We start from the raw sequence: 23,192 nt of genomic DNA, 5'->3' as shown, positions 1-23,192 counted from the left end.
ATTACCTTTTTTTACTTTTTTCGACATACTATACTATGACTCATTTGTACTTGTTTTGACTTACTATATTATGACTTTTTTCGACATACTATACTATAACTTTTTTATACTTTTTTTGACATACTATACTATGACTATTTTTTACTTTTTATTGACATACTATACTATGAATTTTTTGTACTTTTTTCGACATACTATACTATGACTTTATACTATCCAGGACTCCGAGGCGGGCAGGAAAGATTCTAGCCGATCCCTCTCACCCTGGAAACAATATGTTTGAATCTTTCCTCTCTGGTAGGAAGTGCCCATCAGAAACCTTTCTCATTTGCTGGCTCCATAGCTCAGGAGTTAGAGCACTGGTCTCGTAAACCAGGGGTCGTGAGTTCAATTCTCACTGGGGCCTAATAACTCCCTTTAATTTCCCATATGGGGTCGATAGAGTATCTATCAATGTATTCACACCTATTCACAATAGTTGCACTTACCATCACCTGCCCATTGCACACAATTCCTAAACTATTTGTACAAAATCATCAGAATCAGAATCAGAAAGGAGTTTATTGCCACAGGAATTACCCTACATTTATTGGTGAATACGGTATGAAAACCCTCCTGGGATCCGCACATTAAAGAAGAAAGATCTAGTCACCCTGTGCAGCAATGGGAGCCTGTTTTGACCAATTATTTTCTGCATTGTTCAGCAGATATGCCCAATATGTCCATAGAAGACTTGGAAATGTTTGGTGCCAAAAAGGCGTATCTGATGTTTTTACCATATTTCTTTGATTTTAAATTTTTTTAGAACATGTTCATTGTGTTAATATGCCATACGTTTATTATTTAAATACTCATTCATGTAAGTACGCCTGTGGTTGCAATATTTGTGGTTTAAGGTTAATAATACAGATGATTAAAGTGTGGTCCAAATTTTGTTTTGTCTCTCCTGTAAAGTTTGTCAAAAGCCACTTACGCCCCTCTGGCTCCAAGCCCTCGATATATTGTTTTCTCTTTTTGTATATATTGTAATTCTTTATACATTTTTAATTGTTTGAGCATGTATGCACCAATACATTCCATGTAGGGGAATTCCTGTGGCAATAAACTCCTTTCTGATTCTGATTCTGATGATTTTGTTCAATATACTATACTAGGAATTTTTTGTACTTTTTTCGCCATACTATACTATGACTTTTTTGTACTTTTTTCGACATACTATACTATGACTTTTTTGTGCTTTTTTCAACATACTATATTATTTCTTTTTTGTACTTTTTTTGACATACTATACTATGACTTTTTTGTACTTTTTTCGACATACTATGCTATTACTTTAGTTACCTTATTTTTAAATGCTATACTATGATTTCTTTCGACTTACTATAGTATGACTTTTTTGTAGTTTTTTTCGACATACTATACTATGACTTTTTTTCAACACACTATACTACCTTTTTTACTTTTTTCGACATACTATATTATGACTTTTTCTTGACATACTATACTATGACTTTATTGTAGTTTTTTTCGACATACTATACTATGACTTTTGTACTTTTTTCGATGTACTATACTATGACTTTTGTACTTTTTTCGACATACTATACTATGTCTTTTTTATACTTTTTTCAACATACTATACTATGATTTTTTTGTACTTTTTTCGACATACTATACTATGACTTTTTTGTAGTTTTTTCAACATAATATACTATGCCTTTTTTATACTTTTTTCGACTTACTATACTATGACTTTTTTGTAGTTTTTTTCGACATACTATACTATGACTTTTTTGTACTTTTTTCTACTTACTATATTATGACTTTTTTGTACTTTTTTCGACAGACTATACTATGACTTTTGTACTTTTTTCGACATACTATACTATGACTTTTTTGTACTTTTTTCGACATACTATACTATGACTTTTTTGTACTTTTTTCGACATACTATACTATGACTTTTTGTGCTTTTTTCAACATACTATATTATTTCTTTTTTGTACTTTTTTTGACATACTATACTATGACTTTTTTGTAACACACTATACTACCTTTTTTACTTTTTTCGACATACTATATTATGACTTTTTCTTGACATACTATACTATGACTTTTTCTTGACATACTATATTATGACTTTTTTGACTTGACATACTATACTATGACTTTTTTACTTTTTATTGACATACTATACTATGCCTTTTTTTTTACTTTTTCAACATACTATACTATGACTATTTTTTTACTTTTTTTGACATACTATACTATGGATTTTTTTGTAGTTTTTTCAACATACTATACTATGACTTTTTTTGTTTTTTCGACACACTATACTACCTTTTTTAGTTTTTTTCGACATACTATATATTGTAATTTTTTATACTTTTTTAATTGTTTGAGCATGTATACCAATAAATTTTAGGGTAACTCCTGTGGCAATAAACTCCTTTCTGATTCTGATTCTGATGATTTTGTTCAATATACTATACTAGGAATTTTTTTTTCAGATCGCGTCACCATAGGTATAAATCTGGCAAGATAATCTTAAGAATTAGTGTGTGATGCCCCACTTTTTTTCAAACTTGTAGTGTGACTTTTTTTTGCTTTTTGAGGGAACAAAATATATTATTTCTCCTCAACTGTTTGCTGCAACCAGATTTCAAAATCGGTTAGGACTTTTTAAAACTCCTGTATTCTGAGCCAGGCTTATTACTTTGAATTAATTATCCATGTTTTTAAAAGTCTATACATGTTGATTTACCATTGCCCATTGCACAAAGTGCTTCAACAGCAATATTGTATCCACTTTTTTATTGTATTTTTTATTTGATTACTATACTATGACTTTTTTTGACAACTATACTATATACTACCTATTTATCACTTTTTCGACATACTATACTATAACTTTTTCTTGACATACTATTCTATGACTTTTTTTGTTTTTTCAACTACTATACTATGACTTTTGACTTTTTTTCGACATACTATACTATGGCTTTTTTTATACTTTTTCGACATACTATACTATGACTTTTTAATTTTTTTTCGACATACTATACTATCACTTTTTATTTTTCGACATACTATACTATGACTTTTTTTTTTTGACATACTATACTATGATTTTTTTTTGTACTTTTTTCGACATATTATACTATGACTTTTTAATAGTTTTTTTCGACATACTATACTATGACTTTTTCTGACTTTTACTATACTATCACTTTTTGACATGACTTTTGTAGTTTTTTTTTGACATACTATACTATGACTTTTTTGACATACTATACTATGACTTTTTTTTTTCGACATACTATACTATGACTTTTTTTCGACATACTATACTATGACTTTTTTTTCGACATACTATACTATGACTTTTAGTTACCTTTTTTTAAATACTATACTATGACTTTTTTAACACACTATACTACCTTTTTTTACTTTTTTCTGACATACTATACTATGCCTTTTTCCGACACACTATACTATTGTTTTCTGTTTTTTGTACATATTGTAATTTTTTTTATTATTTGATTTTTGAAATACTATACAAATTCCACGTTTTTTTGTACTTTTTGGACATACTATACTATGACTGATTTTTTTTTATTTTTTATGGACATACTATACTATGAATTTTTTGTACTTTTTTCGACATACTATACAATGTCTATTTTTTTTTTTTTCTTGACATACTATACTATGAATCTTTTGTACTTTTTTTGACTTACTATATTATGACTTTTTCTTGACATACTATACTATGCCTTTTTTTTTTTTTACTTTTTATTGACATGCTGTACTATGCCTTTTTTAACTTTTTTTCAACATACTATACTATGACTTTTTTTACTTTTTATTGACATACTATACTATGGATTTTTTGTACTTTTTTTCGACATACTATACTACTTTTTTTTTTTTACTTTTTTTCGACATACTATATATTGTAATTTTTATAGTTTTTAATTGTTTGATAATGCACCAATAAATTGCCTTTAACTCCTTTGGCAATAAACTCCTTTCTGATTCTGATTTTTGATGATTTTGTTCAATATACTATACTATGAATTTTTGTACTTTTTCAACATACTATACTATGACTTTTTTTTGTACTTTTTCGACATACTATGCTATGACTTTTGTACTTTTTTCGACAGCAGTACTATGACTTTTTTTTTCTGCTGGCTCCATACTAGTGGTTAGAGCACTGGTTTTGTAAACCTTTTTTCGACAGTTACTATCACTGGGGCCTTTTTGTTCCCTTTAATTTTCCCTATATATTCGATATAGTATCTATCAATTTTTTCAACACGTTATACTATACCATCACCTGCCCATTGCAGGTCCTGGTATACTATGACTTTTTTTACTTTTTCGACACACTATATTACCTTTTTTTTTACTTTTTTCGACATACTATACTATGACTTTTTGTACTTTTTTGACTTACAATATTATGACTTTTTTTGACATACTATACTATGACTTTTTATTTTTTTTTTTGACATACTATACTATGACTATTTTTTACTTTTTATTGACATACTATACTATGACTTTTTTGTACTTTTTTCGACATACTATACTATGACTTTATACTATCCAGGACTTTTTCAACTATACTATGATCCCTCTTGAAACACTATTTTGAATCTTTTTGGACATACTGTCCATAGAAACTTTTCTTATTCTTTCCAACAGTTATAGCACTGGTCTTTTTTGTACTTTTTTTCAATTCTCACTATACTATAACTTTTTTTTAATTTTTTTTCAACAATAGTATCTATCAATGTATTTTTATTCTTTTTTGCACTTACCATCACCTTATTGCACACTTTTTTCCTAGTTTTTTGTACCGATATATACTATATATAATTTTCTGTTTTTGTATATTTTATAATTCTTTATTAATTTACTTTTTATTATTATTTTTTGACATACTATACTATGAATTTTTTTGTACTTTTTTTGACATACTATACTATGACTTTTTTCGACATACTATACTATGACTTTTTTAGGCTTTTTTCGACGTACTATACTATGACTTTTTTCGACATACTATACTATGACTTTAGTTACCTTTTTTTAAATACTATACTATGACTTTTTTTAACACATTTTCGACATACTATACTATGACTTTTTTTACTTTTTATTGACATACTATACTATGGATTTTTTGTACTTTTTTCGACATACTATACTATGACTTTTTTTACTTTTTTCGACACACTATATTACCTTTTTTTACTTTTTTCGACATACTATACTATGACTCATTTGTACTTGTTTTGACTTACTATATTATGACTTTTTTCGACATACTATACTATGACTTTTTTATACTTTTTTTGACATACTATACTATGACTATTTTTTACTTTTTATTGACATACTATACTATGAATTTTTTGTACTTTTTTCGACATACTATACTATGACTTTATACTATCCAGGACTCCGAGGCGGGCAGGAAAGATTCTAGCCGATCCCTCTCACCCTGGAAACAATATGTTTGAATCTTTCCTCTCTGGTAGGAAGTGTCCATCAGAAACCTTTCTTATGCTGGCTCCATAGCTCAGGAGTTAGAGCACTGGTCTCGTAAACCAGGGGTCGTGAGTTCAATTCTCACTGGGGCCTAATAACTCCCTTTAATTTCCCATATGGGGTCAATAGAGTATCTATCAATGTATTTACACCTATTCACAATAGTTGCACTTACCATCACCTGCCCATTGCACACAATTCCTAAACTATTTGTACAAAATCATCAGAATCAGAATCAGAAAGGAGTTTATTGCCACAGGAATTACCCTACATTTATTGGTGAATACGGTATGAAAACCCTCCTGGGATCCGCACATTAAAGAAGAAAGATCTAGTCACCCTGTGCAGCAATGGGAGCCTGTTTTGACCAATTATTTTCTGCATTGTTCAGCAGATATGCCCAATATGTCCATAGAAGACTTGGAAATGTTTGGTGCCAAAAAGGCGTATCTGATGTTTTTACCATATTTCTTTGATTTTAAATTTTTTTTAGAACATGTTCATTGTGTTAATATGCCATACGTTTATTATTTAAATACTCATTCATGTAAGTATGCCTGTGGTTGCAATATTTGTGGTTTAAGGTTAATAATACAGATGATTAAAGTGTGGTCCAAATTTTGTTTTGTCTCTCCTGTAAAGTTTGTCAAAAGCCACTTACGCCCCTCTGGCTCCAAGCCCTCGATATATTGTTTTCTCTTTTTGTATATATTGTAATTCTTTATACATTTTTAATTGTTTGAGCATGTATGCACCAATACATTCCATGTAGGGTAATTCCTGTGGCAATAAACTCCTTTCTGATTCTGATTCTGATGATTTTGTTCAATATACTATACTAGGAATTTTTTGTACTTTTTTCGCCATACTATACTATGACTTTTTTGTACTTTTTTCGACATACTATACTATGACTTTTTGTGCTTTTTTCAACATACTATATTATTTCTTTTTTTGTACTTTTTTTGACATACTATACTATGACTTTTTTGTACTTTTTTCGACATACTATGCTATTACTTTAGTTACCTTATTTTTAAATGCTATACTATGATTTCTTTCGACATACTATAGTATGACTTTTTTGTACTTTTTTCGACATACTATACTATGACTTTTTTTCAACACACTATACTACCTTTTTTACTTTTTTCGACATACTATATTATGACTTTTTCTTGACATACTATACTATGACTTTATTGTAGTTTTTTTCGACATACTATACTATGACTTTTGTACTTTTTTCGATGTACTATACTATGACTTTTGTACTTTTTTCGACATACTATACTATGTCTTTTTTATACTTTTTTCAACATACTATACTATGATTTTTTTGTACTTTTTTCGACATACTATACTATGACTTTTTTGTAGTTTTTTCAACATAATATACTATGCCTTTTTTATACTTTTTTCGACTTACTATACTATGACTTTTTTGTAGTTTTTTTCGACATACTATACTATGACTTTTTTGTACTTTTTTCTACTTACTATATTATGACTTTTTTGTACTTTTTTCGACAGACTATACTATGACTTTTGTACTTTTTTCGACATACTATACTATGACTTTTTTGTACTTTTTTCGACATACTATACTATGACTTTTTTACACTTTTCTCGACATTCTATACTATGACTTTTTTGTACTTTTTTCAACATACTATACTAAGACTTTTTTGTACTTTTTTTGACTGACTATACTATGACTTTTTTATACTTTTTTTCGACATACTATACTATGACTTTGTTGTACTTTTTTCGACATACTATACTATGACTTTTTTACACTTTTCTCGACATACTATGACTATTTTTTACTTTTTATTGACATACTATACTATGGATTCTTTGTACTTTTTTCAACATACTATACTATGACTTTTTTTATTTGTTTCGACACAATATACTACCTTTTTTTTACTGTTTTTGACATACTATATATTGTAATTCTTTATACATTTTTTTTTATACATGTAGGGTAACTCCTGTGGCAATAAACTCCTTTCTGATTCTGATTCTGATGATTTTGTTCAATATACTATACTATGAATTTTTTGTACTTTTTTAACATACTATACTATGACTTTTTTGTACTTTTTTCGACATACTATGCTATGACTTTAGTTACCTTGTTTTTTAAATACTATACTATGACTTTTTTTCGACTTACTATACTATGACTTTTTTGTAGTTTTTTTCGACATACTATACTATGACTTTTGTACTTTTTTCGACATACTATACTATAACTTTTTTTATTTTTTTCGACACACTATACTACCTTTTTTTTTACTGTTTTCGACATACTATATTTTGTAATTCTTTATACATTTTTTTTATACATGTAGGGTAACTCCTGTGGCAATAAACTCCTTTCTGATTCTGATTCTGATGATTTTGTTCAATATACTATACTATGAATTTTGTACTTTTTTAACATACTATACTATGACTTTTGTACTTTTTTCGACATACTATACTATGACTTTTTTATACTTTTTTCAACATTCTATACTATGACTTTTTTGTACTTTTTGCAACATACTATACTAAGACTGTTTTGTACTTTTTTCGACAGACTATACTATGACTTTTTTATACTTTTTTTCGACATACTATACTATGACTTTTTTGTAATTTTTTCGACATACTATACTATGACCTTTTTACACTTTTCTCGACATTCTATACTATGACTTTTTTGTACTTTTTTCAACATACTATACTAAGACTTTTTTGTACTTTTTTCGACAGACTATACTATGACTTTTTCATACTTTTTTCGACATACTATACTATGACTTTTTTACACTTTTCTCGACATACTATGACTATTTTTTACTTTTTATTGACATACTATACTATGGATTTTTTGTACTTTTTTCGACATACTATACTATGACTTTTTTTATTTTTTTCAACACACTATACTACCTTTTTTTTACTCTTTTCAACATACTATATATTGTAATTCTTTATACATTTTCAAATTGATGATTTTGTTCAATATACTATACTATGAATTTTTGTACTTTTTTCGCCATACTATACTATGACTTTTTTGTACTTTTTTCGACATACTATACTATGACTTTTTTGTGCTTTTTTCAACGTAATATACTATTTTGTACTTTTTTTGACACAATATACTATAACCTTTTTTCGACATACTATACTATTGCTTTGTTTTACTTTTTGTCATCATACTTTCTGGTACGCTGCTGCCACTGCTGAAGACGAGAGCAGACTGCAGAGTACCTCTGCTGAGAAGATGATTTGCTGCTATCTGCCGTCCCTCCAGGATCTGTAGCCTCAAGGACACTGAGGCGGGCAGGAAAGATTCTAGCCGATCCCTCTCACCCTGGAAACTATATGTTTTAATCTCTCCTCACTGGTCTCGTAAACCAGGGGTCGTGAGTTCAATTCTCACTAGGGCATAATAACTCCCTTTAATTTCCCGTATGGGGTCGATAGACACACCTATTTACAACACGTTGCACTTATCATCACCTGCCCATTGCACACAATACTTAAACTACTTCAACAGGTATTTTGTATATATTGTTTTCTGTTTTTGTATATATTGTAATTCTTTATACATTTGTAATTGTTTGAGCATGTATGCACCAATAAATTCCATGTAGGGTAATTCCTGTGGCAATAAACTCCTTTCTGATTCTGATTCTGATGATTTTGTTCAATATACTATACTATGAATTTTTTGTACTTTTTTCGACATACTATACTATGACTTTTTTGTACTTTTTTCGACATACTATACTATGACTTTTTTGTGCTTTTTTCAACATACTATATTATTTCTTTTTTGTACTTTTTTTGACATACTATACTATGACTTTTTTGTACTTTTTTCGACATACTATGCTATTACTTTAGTTACCTTGATTTTAAACACTATACTATGATTTTTTTCGACTTACTATACTATGGATTTTTTGTACTTTTTTCGACATACTATACTATGACTTTTTTTCAACACACTATACTACCTTTTTTACTTTTTTCAACATATTATATTATGACTTTTTCTTGACATATTATACTATGACTTTATTGTAGTTTTTTCGACATACTATACTATGACTTTTGTACTTTTGTCGATGTACTATACTATGACTTTTGTACTGTTTTCGACGTACTATACTATGACTTTTTTCAACTTTTTTCAACATACTATACTATGACTTTTTTGTACTTTTTTCGACAGACTATACTATGACTTTTTATACTTTTTTTCAACATACTATACTACGACTTTTGTACTTTTTTCGACATACTATACTATGACTTTTTTTTTACTTTTTTCAACATACTATACTCTGACTTTTTTTAACGTTTTTCGACATACTATAGTATGAATTTTTTGTACTTTTTTCGACAGACTATACTATGACTTTTTTTCACTTTTTTCGACACACCATACTACCTTTTTTTTACTTTTTTCGACATATTATACTATGACTTTTGTACTTTGTTCGACGTACTATGCTATGACTTTTGTACTTTTTTGGACATAGTATATTATGACTTTGTTTTATTTTTCTAAACATACAATACTATTACTTATTTTTACTTTTCATCATCATGCTTTCTGGTACGCTGCTGCCACTGCTGAAGACTCGAGCAGACTGTAGAGTACCATCCCCTCTGCTGAGAAGATGATTTGCTGCTATCTGCCGTCTCTCCAGGATCTGTAGCCTCCAGGACACTGACCAGGGATTTCCAGTGGATGCGTAACGGCTGCAGACCGTCAATGCCCACCGGGTCCGGATGACTGACAGCTGTAGTCACGAGGACCCAAAAGTTCTCGCGAATTCACGTAGAATAGAACCACAAAACCAACAACAGTTTGTTTCCATCCAGAGGAGTAGAGGGGAAACAGCTCTGTGCTGTGTTTTCAAGGTGCAGTGCAGGGAAATATGATCCGCCGTGAGCACGGTGCATTTTATTTTGAAAATTAACCGGATATTTATTTTGTTTCTGTGCTCGACTTCCTGTCCCACACTATCTGCCGTGTGCTGAATTGCTGCGGAGCTCTCCGTCGTCCGTCAAAAGTAGAAGCTCTGCGTATCTGCTGCGGACTGACGGAACTGGGACGGAGTCGGGACGCAAACGTTCTGCAGTCAGTGGAAATACACACACTGACTTTAATGGAAACCTAATGACTCCGGAGACGTTCCGGAGACGTTCCGCATCCAGTGGAAATTCCCGGTGAGGCGGGCACGAAAGATTCTAGCCGATCCCTCTCACCCTGGAAACAATATGTTTGGATCTCTCCCCTCTGGCACGAGGTGTCCATCAGACACCTCGTTTCTTACATTGGCTCCATAGCTCAGGGGTTAGAGCACTGGTCTTGTAAACCAGTAGTGTCGGTACACGATCCGTTCTGCCTGCACGATCCGTTCTGCACATGCGCAAAATGTTCGCGCATGCGCTGTTGTACGAGGATTTACGATTGCACGATCTGTTCCACGCTTCCGGTCAACAGCCAAGCTAACGTTAGTTACGCTTCCGGTCAACAGCCAAGCTAACGTTAGTTTAGCTAACAGCTAATTCGGCCAACCGCTAGCTGAGACAGCATGTAAACTTTAAAAGACCCTCAAAATAAAACTTAAAAATAAACGTTAACATATATAACAGCTGTTTCGTCAGTTCTACTTTACTTGTGCTCAGTTAAAATACAATCACTCAATACTTGTCTTTATTGTTATTACTGTAAAGTCTTAATATAGTTGTAGTGTGCTTTTCCCATTAAGTTTGACTTAACGTCATTTTAGACTGAATCTAGCTGTCAGCTAGCGGTTAGCCGAATTAGCTGTTAGCTAAACTAACGTTAGATTCCCGGTGGAGGCTAGCGTGGAACAGATCGTGCAGGTCGTAAACAGTAATATCTTGCGCATGTGCAGAACGGATCGTGCAGGCAGAACGGATCGTGTACCGACAAGTAGCCTGGATGCCAGCCGAATTTAGCCCCGCCCACAAAATTCGAGGTCGGGAAGTTCGGTCTGGAGTTGCTCCGTTGAGAAGCAATAATTGCCCGAACAGGATCTGTTCGGACCAATCAGATTGTCGGAAAGATGATCAACAGTAACAGAATCAATCACGTCACCAAAGAACGCTTGGGTTGAATTTGTTGAGATTCCACCATCGCGTCTGTTACAGAAGATATCGACAGCGCATTGATTTTAAAATCCTCAGCGGAGGAGCATCAACAACTGCCCGAAAGCACAGTAGCGTTATATGGTGGAGAGACATAGAGAGAGACTGAAGAGAGAGAGTGTTATATGGTGGAGAGACATAGAGAGAGACTAAAGAGAGAGACTGAAGAGAGAGAGTGTTAGATGGTGGAGAGACATAGAGAGAGACTAAAGAGAGAGAGCGTTATATGGTGGAGAGACATAGAGAGAGACTGAAGAGAGAGAGCGTTATATGGTGGAGAGACATATAGAGAGAGACTGAAGAGAGAGAGCGTTATATGGTGGAGAGACATATAGAGAGAGACTGGAGAGAGAGAGCGTTATATGGTGGAGAGACATAGAGAGAGAGACTGGAGAGAGAGAGTGTTATATGGTGGAGAGACATAGAGAGAGACTGGAGAGAGAGAGCGTTATATGGTGGAGAGACATATAGAGAGAGACTGGAGAGAGAGAGTGTTATATGGTGGAGAGACATAGAGAGAGACTGAAGACAGAGAGCGTTATATGGTGGAGAGACATAGAGAGAGACTGGAGAGAGAGAGCGTTATATGGTGGAGAGACATAGAGAGAGACTGGAGAGAGAGAGCGTTATATGGTGGAGAGACATAGAGAGAGACTGGAGAGAGAGAGGGCGCTGGCGCTAGAACAAAGCCGTGAATCAGAGAAATAAAACAGAGAAATAAAACGTGTTTTCGCCGATCCATCTCTAGAAATGCAACTGTAGCGAGCATGTCACTATCACTAACGTTATCCACATTTATTACATGGCTTGGTTGAATTCTAATGTAGAATGTGGTCTGTTATTTCTTGATAACAGACCACTGCTAAGGATAACACACCGTTGCCATGCAAAAGCAGAGCGTTGCCATGGACGCAGTTCTGTTCCCTCTGGAGGACAGCTATCAATCAATCCGCTGAAAGAAGTCCGGATAATTTAGCCTATCAGCTGTGGCAAAAACTGGGGAAACGTGGAGCAACTTCTGTCCTCCAATTCAAGCAATGACAGCAGATGTGATGAGCGTCTATCGCTAGTGTCTTTCTATACCGTCTATGATCGCTAGCTACGCAGTAACCGCCGTAGGGACAACAACGCTAATTAGTTAGCTTACATTGCAACTTGTTTAACGTTAACTTACAGGTGTGTCAACATGCAGCGGCTCTGCAAAAAGGAAACGAGATGAATGAGGACATAAACGTCGACATAAATGTTCCCAAAGAAGCCATTCACCGTGTCTCACTTCACCGTCAACAGAAATGTTCAGTTTAATGTAAATTAGAGCAGCCGAAAGCCCGCTAGCTCACTACAACGCGTCAGCTAATGTTGTGTCAATTCCTGCAGTGATTAAAACAGCAGCTGGGTCATTGGTCCACCACGGCAGCACCCCATAAAATATAGGGCTACTACCACAGCCCGTAAGGTGGTGTTGAGTAGCTAATAGACGAAGCATTACAGAGTTTTTACGTCGCTATGGACGCAGGATTCCAACCGTAGAGACGGAACGGACTATTTTCTCTAGTGGAAGCAATACAATCGTATTTAAATCAATAAACTCCCATTTAAATCAATATTTTGTCAAGTTATTAGTCAAATTATTGATTTATTTGGTAATAGCCATGTCATAAGCGGGATAATGTAGGCGAGGCGGTTGTTATAGCGAATACAACCCCTTCAGGCTGATTCAAGACCTGATCACCCTGTCGGGGTTGTATTCGCTATAACAACCGCCTCGCTCTACATTATCCCTTAATTATATTTTTACGCAACAAATGATATATCCAGCTTCAAAAAAAGTCTAAAAGTCAGAAGTTAGAACGAATGCATTGTGCAAAGAGTGGTTGCTATGGAGACGATACACAGTGTTGAGTTCCGTTGCTCTGATTGGTTATTTTCCTGGTTAGGTTGGAACACGCCCCATAATCACAGCCCAATGGATCGGTTTCAGACTCACATTCTGACTAGAATCTGAGTAGGACCACGTCAGGCTAAACCAGGGGTCGTGAGTTCAATTCTCACTGGGGCCTAATCACTCCCTTTAATTTCCCCTATGGGGTCGATAGAGTATCTATCAATGTATTTACACCTATTCACAACACGTTGCACTAACCATCACCTGCCCATGGCACACAATACTTAAACTACTTCAACGGGTATTTTGTATATATTGTAATTCTTTATTCATGTTTAATTGTTTGAGTATGTATGCACCAATAAATTCCATGTAGGGTAACTCTTGTGGCAATAAACTCCTTTCTGATTTTGTTCAACATACTATACTATGACTTTTTTGTACTTTTTTTGACATACTGTACTGACTTTTTTATACTTCTTTCAACATACTATACTATGACTTTTTTGTACTTTTTTCTACATACTATACTATGACTTTTTTGTACTTTTTTCGACAGACTATACTATGACTTTTTTTTACTTTTTTCGACATACGTAAAAATGAAACATCATGGTATGGTTTACATTTTGTACTACTTTGTAATCTGCAAGTGCCTTTATCATTTCAAGTGTAGACTTTTGTACTTTGTTCGACGTACTATGCTATGACTTTTGTACTTTTTTGGACATGGTATACTATGACTTATTTGTACTTGTTTTGACTTACAGTGGGGGAAATAAGTATTTGACCCCTTGCTGATTTTGCAGGTTTGCCCACTTACAAAGAATGCAAAAATCTACAATTGTAATCATATGTACATTCTAACAGTGAAAGACAGAATCCCAAAGAAAATTCCAGAAAATCACATCATATGAATTTATTAAAATTGATAACCATCTGATGAGGAAAAACAAGTATTTGACCCCCTGGACAACAGCAAGTATTCTGGCTCCTACAAGCCAGTTAGTCTTTCTTTAAGACACAGCCCCAATCCGAACCAATTATCTACATCAAATACACCTGCCTCACCTCGTTACCTGTATAAAAGACACCTGTCAACACCCAAACAACCAGCATCCAACATCACCACCATGGGCAAGACCAAAGAGCTTTCTACGGACATCAGGGACAAGATTGTTGATCTGCACAAGGCTGGGATGGGCTACAAGAGAATCGGAAAGCAACTTGAGAGAAAAGATCAACTGTCGGTGCAGTTATCAGGAAATGGAAGAAGCACCACACCACCGCCAACCTCCCTCGGTCTGGGCCTCCACACAAGATCTTGCCTCGTGGGGTGTCCCTGATCATGCGAACGGTGAGGAATCATCCCAAAACCACAAGGGGGAACTGATGAATCAACTGAAGGCAGCTGGGACCACAGTTACAAAAGAAACGGTTGGTAACACACTACGCCGTCATGGAATGAAATCCTGCAGCGCACGCAAGGTCCCCCTGCTCAAGAAGAAACATGTACAGGCCCGCATGAAGTTCGCCATTCACCACCTGGACGACTCAGAAGAGGCCTGGAAGAAGGTGATGTGGTCAGATGAGACCAAAATAGAACTTTTTGGCCTCAACTCAACTCGTCGTGTTTGGAGGGCAAAGAACACCGAGTACAACCCAAAGAACACCATCCCCACCGTCAAGCATGGTGGTGGCAACATCATGCTTTGGGTTTGCTTTTCAGCCAAGGGGACGGGACAACTCCATCGTATTGAGGGGAGGATGGACGGGGCCATGTATCATGGAATTCTGGACCGACATCTCCTTCCCTCAGTGAGAGAGCTGAAGATGGGTCGAGGATGGGTGTTTCAGCACGACAACGACCCTAAGCACACCGCCAAAGCAACAAAAGAGTGGCTGAAGAAGAAGCACATCAAGGTTCTGGAGTGGCCTAGCCAGTCTCCAGACCTGAACCGATTGAAAATCTTTGAGGGAGCTTAAAATTCGAGTTGCCAGGCGACAACCTCGGAACCTGAATGATTTGGAGGCTGTTTGCAGGGAGGAGTGGCCAACATCCCTGCCGAAATGTGCACAAACCTTGTCACCAACTATAAAAACCGTTTGACATCTGTGCTGGCCAATAATGGCTTTTCTACAAAATATTAACATGCTGTTTGTCCAGGGGGTCAAATACTTGTTTTTCCTCATCAGATGGTTATCAATTTTAATAAATTCATATGATGTGATTTTCTGGAATTTTCTTTGGGATTCTGTCTTTCACTGTTAGAATGTACATATGATTACAATTGTAGATTTTTGCATTCTTTGTAAGTGGGCAAACCTGCAAAATCAGCAAGGGGTCAAATACTTATTTCCCCCACTGTACTATATTATGACTTTTTCTTGCCATACTATACTATGACTTTTGTACTTTGTTCGACGTACTATGCTATGACTTTTGTACTTTTTTAGACATAGTATACTATGACTTTGTTTTATTTTTTTAAACATACAATACTATTACTTTGTTTTACTTTTCATTATCATACTTTCTGGTTCGCTGCTGCCACTGCAATTATAAAAGTAATATAATATTACTTTTTAACTTTTTAAAACAAACTATACTGTGACTTTTAAAACATACTATACTATGACTTTTAAAACATACTATACTAGGACTTTTAAAACATACTATACTAGGACTTTTTTTTATCTCAACTATGAATCTTTGGACACTTTAAAGGCACACTATACAAGAGCATTTTCAATAATATAACTACAATAACCAAATCAAAAAGTAGAATTTGAACTATAAGTTTAGCGTAATAAGACAGCGACCTTTTTAAAATGTTCAGTGTGTCACTGATTTTTAAGTGTAAATTAAAAATAATTCGCTCAAAGAAAACCAAACAAGTACAACCATTGTTTAGTAATTATATTTTATTAGCACTTAATAATCCAGTTTCCAGCGACCTGACAGGAAGTTATAAAAACTCATTTACATTCTCTTTGGGCTGGGTGATATATCTATAAAATAGGTTTCAGATATGATTATACACCACAATATATGCATATATCAAAGAATCTAACTGGTGTTATGTCAATGTGCAATCAAAATGTAGTTCATGTAATGTAGTTCATCTTTAAGTACAAAATAATATATATATATATATATATATATATATAATAATAATATTTGCCCTGTATTCCTCTTGGTGACAATGATCAAAATGTTCTCAGAATAAAATCCATAAAACACTTTCAGAAGAGCAGAAAACATTTTAAAAACCCTGAAAATCATCCAGCAGTCGAGTCAAACAGAAAGAGAAAAGGGTTCACCAAATAATAATAATAAAAATACTCATAATATAAAATATTGTTGGAACAGCAACTTCAATTTCTCAAATATTCTAACACACGTGTCAAACTCAAGGCCCGAGGGCCAAATTCGGCCCCTTGGGGATTTAGATCCGGCCCGAATTTCAATTTAGCTTCGCGATAAATTTTGGCCCGCCTATTTTTCGTCGCCTTCTCAATGCTTTAGGTTTTTTTTTTTACACTTTTATCAGTATTTTTGGTACTTTATCCAACGTTTTTGGCGCCTTTTCCGATTTTTTTGTCACTTTTTCTGACGTTTTTGGCGGTTTTTTTGCCAATGTTTTTTTTTCGCTTTTTTCAGCGCCTTTTTTTTTAATGCTTTAGGCTTTTTTTACGCCTTTGATGCTTTTTTCAATGTTTTTGCTAATTTTTTGGACGTTTTTGGCGCTTTTTTATAGTTTTATAGCAATTTTGTCGCATTTATTGGTGCTTTTTTTCTAACGCTTTTGGCTCTTTTTTCTGATGGCTGAGGAACTTTCTGGGGGCTTTATGAGGCCCAAACTATAAGTGAGAAAGCTATATGAGACATGCAATAATGCAGTCAAAATATTTGACTTTTTCTCTTAAATAAAAGCATGTTAATGACCTAAACATGTCTGGTCCTTAGTGGAGTTGAGTTTGACACCCCTGTAAATATGTATATCCCAGAAATTAGGTTCACAACTGAACTCGTCATTTATAAATGTAGTGCTTGTAAAAAAATAAAAATTAAAACAGGGAATTCCTTGTATTCAGAATTTTCTCTTCCTTATGAAATAATGTGACTGTATATGTTTTAAAGTGAGTTTTTCTTTAGAAAGAAATGATTAAATATCATATTAAATTACAGTCTGATTAAAATGTTTTGCAGCTACTTGACAAGTGTTTGATTTTATGATGTACATAAAAGTGAATATCTCAATATTACACATATAAAGCATATAAAATGTTGACATACAGCATATATTCATCTTATAAAAGAGTATTACATCAATATTTACATTCAGCAATATGTGTAACTTAAATAAACAGCTTATATGTGAGTGAGAACATAGGTATGATAAAAAAAAGAAATGAGATGGCTCTTTCCTTCCCTGCGATCCGCTAACATCAGATTTGAACATGTTTTTTAATGACCACCAACGACCTGAGATCAACCAGTGTTTCCCTTCAACACTAAACATAATCATTGACCACGCTATCTAATAGAATTCATCTCAAACGTTAAAAACATTTTGTTGTGACACTTGATTGTGAAAAGTTGTCAGAAGGTCACAAATAGAACAAAGAGTGCAGCTAATAATAATAAAAAGCTTCCCTGTCATCACATCAAACACGGAAAGTTCCTTTTTAATGGACAGATTTTCTCTGTTTACTCTAAAAAGTGGAGTTAAAGACTTTTTGGGGGGCGTTTTAGGCCTTTATTCGCATAGGACATGAAAGGGGGAATGACATGCAGCAAAGGGACAAAGACCGGAGTCAAACCCGCAGCTGCTGCTGCAAGGAGTAAACCTCTATATATGCGCGCCTGCTCTACCAGGTGAGCTACCCAGGCGCCCTATCTGCTGTAGTTTTGTTGGCATTAAACTTCCATATACAGAACTTGTTAAGAACTTGGTGTCAAAGCAGTGATACACGGTAAACGTGACTCATTGTTTGTGTTTACCCACGTGTGTCAAACTCAAGGCCCGAGGGCCAAATCCGGCCCGATTTTTTTCAATTTAGGTCCGCAAAGAATTTGGGCCCGTCTAGTTTTTGTCGCTTTTTCCGAAGTGTTTGTCCCTTTTTTCCCCCCAATGTTTTTTTTTTGTTGCATTTTTCCAACATTTTCGGCGCCTTTTCAATGCTTTAGGCGCTTTTTTATGATTTTTTCCAATGTTTTTGCTCATTTTTCCACCGTTCTTGGTGCTTTTTTTAGAAAATTTTGACGCCTTTTTTGGTGCCTTTTTAAAGTTTTTGCTACTTTTCTGAGGTATTTTTGTCACTTTTTCTGATGTTTATGGTGCTCCCCCTATAGCTATATGAGACATGCAATAATACAGTCAAAATATTTGACTTTTTCTCTTAAATAAAAGCATGTTAATGACCTAAACATGTCTGGCCCTTAGTGGAGTTGAGTTTGACCCCCCTGAGTTTTAAACAGTAATATCTCATATCACTTGTGTTTGTGTATTTAGATATATTGCTGTATTTTCCCGGTGTTGTGTAGCCAACGTTCTTTAATAACTCTGATAGTTTTAATAAAGTCAGGATGAGCTAACGTAGCAGAGTTTCTTCTCTCCTGATCAGATCAGATGTTATCTGTTCAGCGCCCGGTGTAGATGAAATCTGAGGAGGGACCAATAAACGATAATTAGGCACATAGGTATGTTATAAGACAAGACATAGATATGTTATAACACAAGACATATATATGTTATAGGACAAACATAGATAGGTTATAAGACAATACATAGATATGTTATAGGACAAGACATATATTTTATAGGACAAGACATAGATAGGTCATAAGAAAAGATATAGACATGTTATAGGACAATACATAGATAGGTTATTAGACAAGACATATATTTTATAAGACAAGACATAGATAGGTTATATGCAGGCAGATGGATGGTTTGAATGAATACTGTATTAAAGAACTCTATTATAAACAAGATATCTACTAATCATCTTTCAATTGAATCTGTTAATATTCATTTAATTTACTCTTATTTATAGTATATAATTTAAGATGTAGTTGTGAGTATTACGGAGAAGTGTTTAGGTTGTGAGTCTCACCGCGGCAGTACTCGGGGTTGAAGTTTTCGTAGATGGGGTAGAGAGGATTCTCCTGTTCGCTGCGATGTTTCCTGGCTCTCAGGACGTCCCGCACACACTGGTGCAGGAAGGAATACTGGCACTACAATACACACACACACACACACACACACACACACACACACACACACACACACACACTCAGACAGACAGACAGACAGATAGACAGATAGACAGACAGACAGACAGACAGACAGACACACACACACACACACACACACACACACACACACACACGGAAATCAGTTTGTACATTTCCTAAGTCGAAAAAGACAAATTCATAGTATTTTCATTCATTCATAGACTTTTTTGACATACTACAGCAGGGGTCAACTTCACTAAGGGCCAGACATGTTTAAGTCATGTCATTAACATGCTTTTATTCAAGAAAAAAAGGTCTAACTTTTTAATATCTTGGAAAGCTAAGCGCAAACGTCGAAAAAAGCACCAAAAAAGGTGGAAAAAAGCAGAAAAGGCGACAAAAATGTCTAAAAAAAACCCGACAAAAACGTTGACAAAGTGTCTGCGAGGGGCCGGATTTGGACCTTGAGTTTGACACGTGTACTAGACTTTTTTCGACATAAAATATGCTATGGGGGTACCTCAGTTTGGACCATGTGTTGGCGGTGCAGGCGCAGGTCGAACACACATCCGTACAGGTCAATGGTTCCTTTAGAGTCCATCTGCTGCAGAACCCGATCCAAGGCGATGAAAGTCCCTGTACGGCCGACACCAGCACTAACACACACACACACACACACACACACACACACACACACACACACACACACACACACACACACACACAGACACAGACACACACACACACACACACACACACACAGACACAGACACAGACACACACACACACACACACACACAGACACAGACACAGACACAGACACAGACACACACACACACACACACACACACACACACACACACACACACACACACACACACACACACACACACACACACACACACACACACACACACACACACACACACACACACACACACACACACACACACACACACACACACACACACGCAGACACGCAGACACACAGTCAACTGTAAAGCAGCAAATACTCACATTGAAGAGGCCTGAACATTTTTGCAAATACATCATTTAAAAGCCTTTCAGCACAGACGACACACACACACACACACACACACACACACACACACACACACACACACACACACACACACAGATATACACACACACACACACAGACACACACACACACAGACGCAGACATACACACACACACATACACACACACATATACACAGACATACACACACACTCAGACATACAGTACACACACACACACACACACACACACACATAGACATATACACACACATATACACACAAACACACACACACAGTCCTACCTGCAGTGTACCACGGTGGCCCCGGTGCTGGGCGATCGGTCCACGTAGTCCCGGACCGTCCTGACGAACTGGATCAGAGACTGGGTGCTCTCCGGGACTCCGTGGTCGGGCCACACGGTGTAGTGGAAGTGACGCAGCACCCGAGGGTAACTGCAGCCGCTCTCCTGCCAAAGAGCATCGATCATCTTATTAATAAAAACTCGGAGATCAGCGAGCGAGAGAGAAAACGTGTCGGTACTGGGATGTGCTGTCAGAGCCAACGATAGGGTTGGGCATCGAGAACCGATTCCTAATCGGAATCGTTTCAAAAATTACGATTCCATCGGAATCGTTTGGAATAGTTCTGGAGGATTTGGTTTCAAATCTGATCATGGGGTTGCAAATTTAACATGCACAAGTTTTGGTTTCCATGGCAGCCAGGCACTTGTTAGCTTGTTAACAGTAAGCGGAGCTCTAGCGTGGCTTTATTTTGCATAGAAAAGCCCTGTATAACTGCAAACCACCTTTTGAATAAAAATAAAAGTTTCCTCTTATTTGTGAAATAAGCATGTGACCCGTTTCAACTCCAACGCTCAAAGAAACGGAATTGATGAGAACCGGAATCGAAAGGAAGAATCGGAATTGGAATCAGAATCGTTAAAATCCAAACGATGCCCGACCCTATCCATCGGAATCGTTTCTTTATTGGAATAGTTTGGAGGATTTGGTTTCAAATCTGATCACGGGGTTCCAAATTTAACATGCGCAAGTTTTGGTTTCCGTAGCAGCAAGGCACTTGTTGTGTTGCAGCCGTGCAGCACAGTAAGCGGAGCTCTAGTGTGGCTTTATTTTGCGTTGTAAAAGCTGTAAAACTGCAACCCCACCTATGAATCAAAATAAAACTTTCCTCTTATTTGTGAAATAAGCATGTGACCCGTTTCAACTCCACCGCTCAAAGAAACGGAATTGAGAATCGATGAGAACCGGAATCGAAAGGAAGAATCGGAATCAGAATCGTTAAAATCCAAACGATGCCCATCCCTAGCCAACGAGCAGGCAGTTACCGAGGTGATCTTGAACTCTCTGATGGTCCACTCGGGCAGGACGGACTCCGACAGCATCTGGAGGACCAGGTCTCCGTAGTACAGAGGCTCTCTGTCTGGAGGCCAGTACTGGTCACACTTCACCTGGAACACAGCAACACTACGGTCATATATCTCAATACTTCCCAGACCGAGCCTGGGCTCGCTGCTTCCATTAATACACTGGTTAAAGCCTAACTCTCGCCAAAATGCATCCTAGGGTCTTTTTGTGAATGTACCCGATGTCAAACTGTGCTGGGATTGTTTGTAGTATTTGTTTGTTAGTTTAAGTATGTTTGTATTTTGTTGTATTTTTTTATTGTATTTTGGTAAATTGAGTTTTTGGTTTGTACATTTTTTTGTTGTTGTTTATTGCTATTGGGCCCCCTCCGAAAAGCTTTTAGTAGCTTATTTGGGGTTCCCCATCTCACTCGCTTTGTATATGACAGGGCTCGAGAGTGCGACCAGTTAAATGTGTAAGGGTGCGACTAAGAGGTTTCCCAGGTCGCACCGGTGCACCTCACGTCCTCGCATCCGCTGCCTCTCCACTAACGAAGCGATGTCGTTTATATCGATATGGTTTAATGTTGCGGTACATGACCCGGTCCTTCTGGAAAGCCGTGCCTGTGTTTGGATCTCTCCTCCGCGCAGGCTCAAACTCACTCAAACTGAACATGTAGCCCACTTTGTAAAAAAAATACAGAGCTATATATCGTGTATCGCCATTCAGCGTTACGGCGATGCGAGGAAAAATTTGGGTGCACCTAAATTTTGTGCTGGTGCACCTACAGTAAATAAAAAAAGTTAGGCGCACCAGTGCAACTGAGGCAAAAAGTTAGTGTGGAGCCCTGTATGATCATTGTCCTTTATGAGATTGTCTTAAATGTTACATTGATGACGTGTGAAATAAACGTAGAACGTAA

The 23,192-nt window shown here is 35.5% G+C and overlaps 1 protein-coding gene and 2 non-coding genes across 4 annotated transcripts in view; 2 read left to right on the top strand and 1 right to left on the bottom strand.

The window, feature by feature from the left end:
* The first annotated feature begins 333 nt into the window (after window positions 1-333).
* On the top strand, window positions 334-406 carry trnat-cgu (transfer RNA threonine (anticodon CGU)). Its single transcript has one exon. It is a non-coding gene; the product is annotated as a tRNA-Thr (tRNA).
* A 5,176-nt stretch (window positions 407-5,582) lies between these two features.
* trnat-cgu (transfer RNA threonine (anticodon CGU)) lies at window positions 5,583-5,655 on the top strand. The gene has a single exon. It is a non-coding gene; the product is annotated as a tRNA-Thr (tRNA).
* Window positions 5,656-19,199: 13,544 nt separating this feature from the next.
* ptprb (protein tyrosine phosphatase receptor type b) overlaps window positions 19,200-23,192 on the bottom strand; it is a 92,648-nt gene continuing 88,655 nt past the window's right edge. For both annotated transcript variants that reach the window (XM_028570302.1, XM_028570301.1), the window contains 5 exons: window positions 22,252-22,374; window positions 21,209-21,372; window positions 20,404-20,539; window positions 19,763-19,883; window positions 19,200-19,309 (listed from right to left, as the gene is read on the bottom strand). In XM_028570302.1, coding sequence (XP_028426103.1) covers window positions 19,287-19,309; window positions 19,763-19,883; window positions 20,404-20,539; window positions 21,209-21,372; window positions 22,252-22,374 — 567 coding nt within the window. In that variant the 3' untranslated portion in view covers window positions 19,200-19,286. The remainder of the gene's footprint in view (window positions 19,310-19,762; window positions 19,884-20,403; window positions 20,540-21,208; window positions 21,373-22,251; window positions 22,375-23,192) is intronic.

Source organism: Perca flavescens, chromosome 23, assembly GCF_004354835.1.
Source record: "Perca flavescens isolate YP-PL-M2 chromosome 23, PFLA_1.0, whole genome shotgun sequence".
Taxonomy (NCBI): domain Eukaryota; kingdom Metazoa; phylum Chordata; class Actinopteri; order Perciformes; family Percidae; genus Perca; species Perca flavescens.
This window is presented reverse-complemented; position numbering and strand designations above follow the sequence as displayed.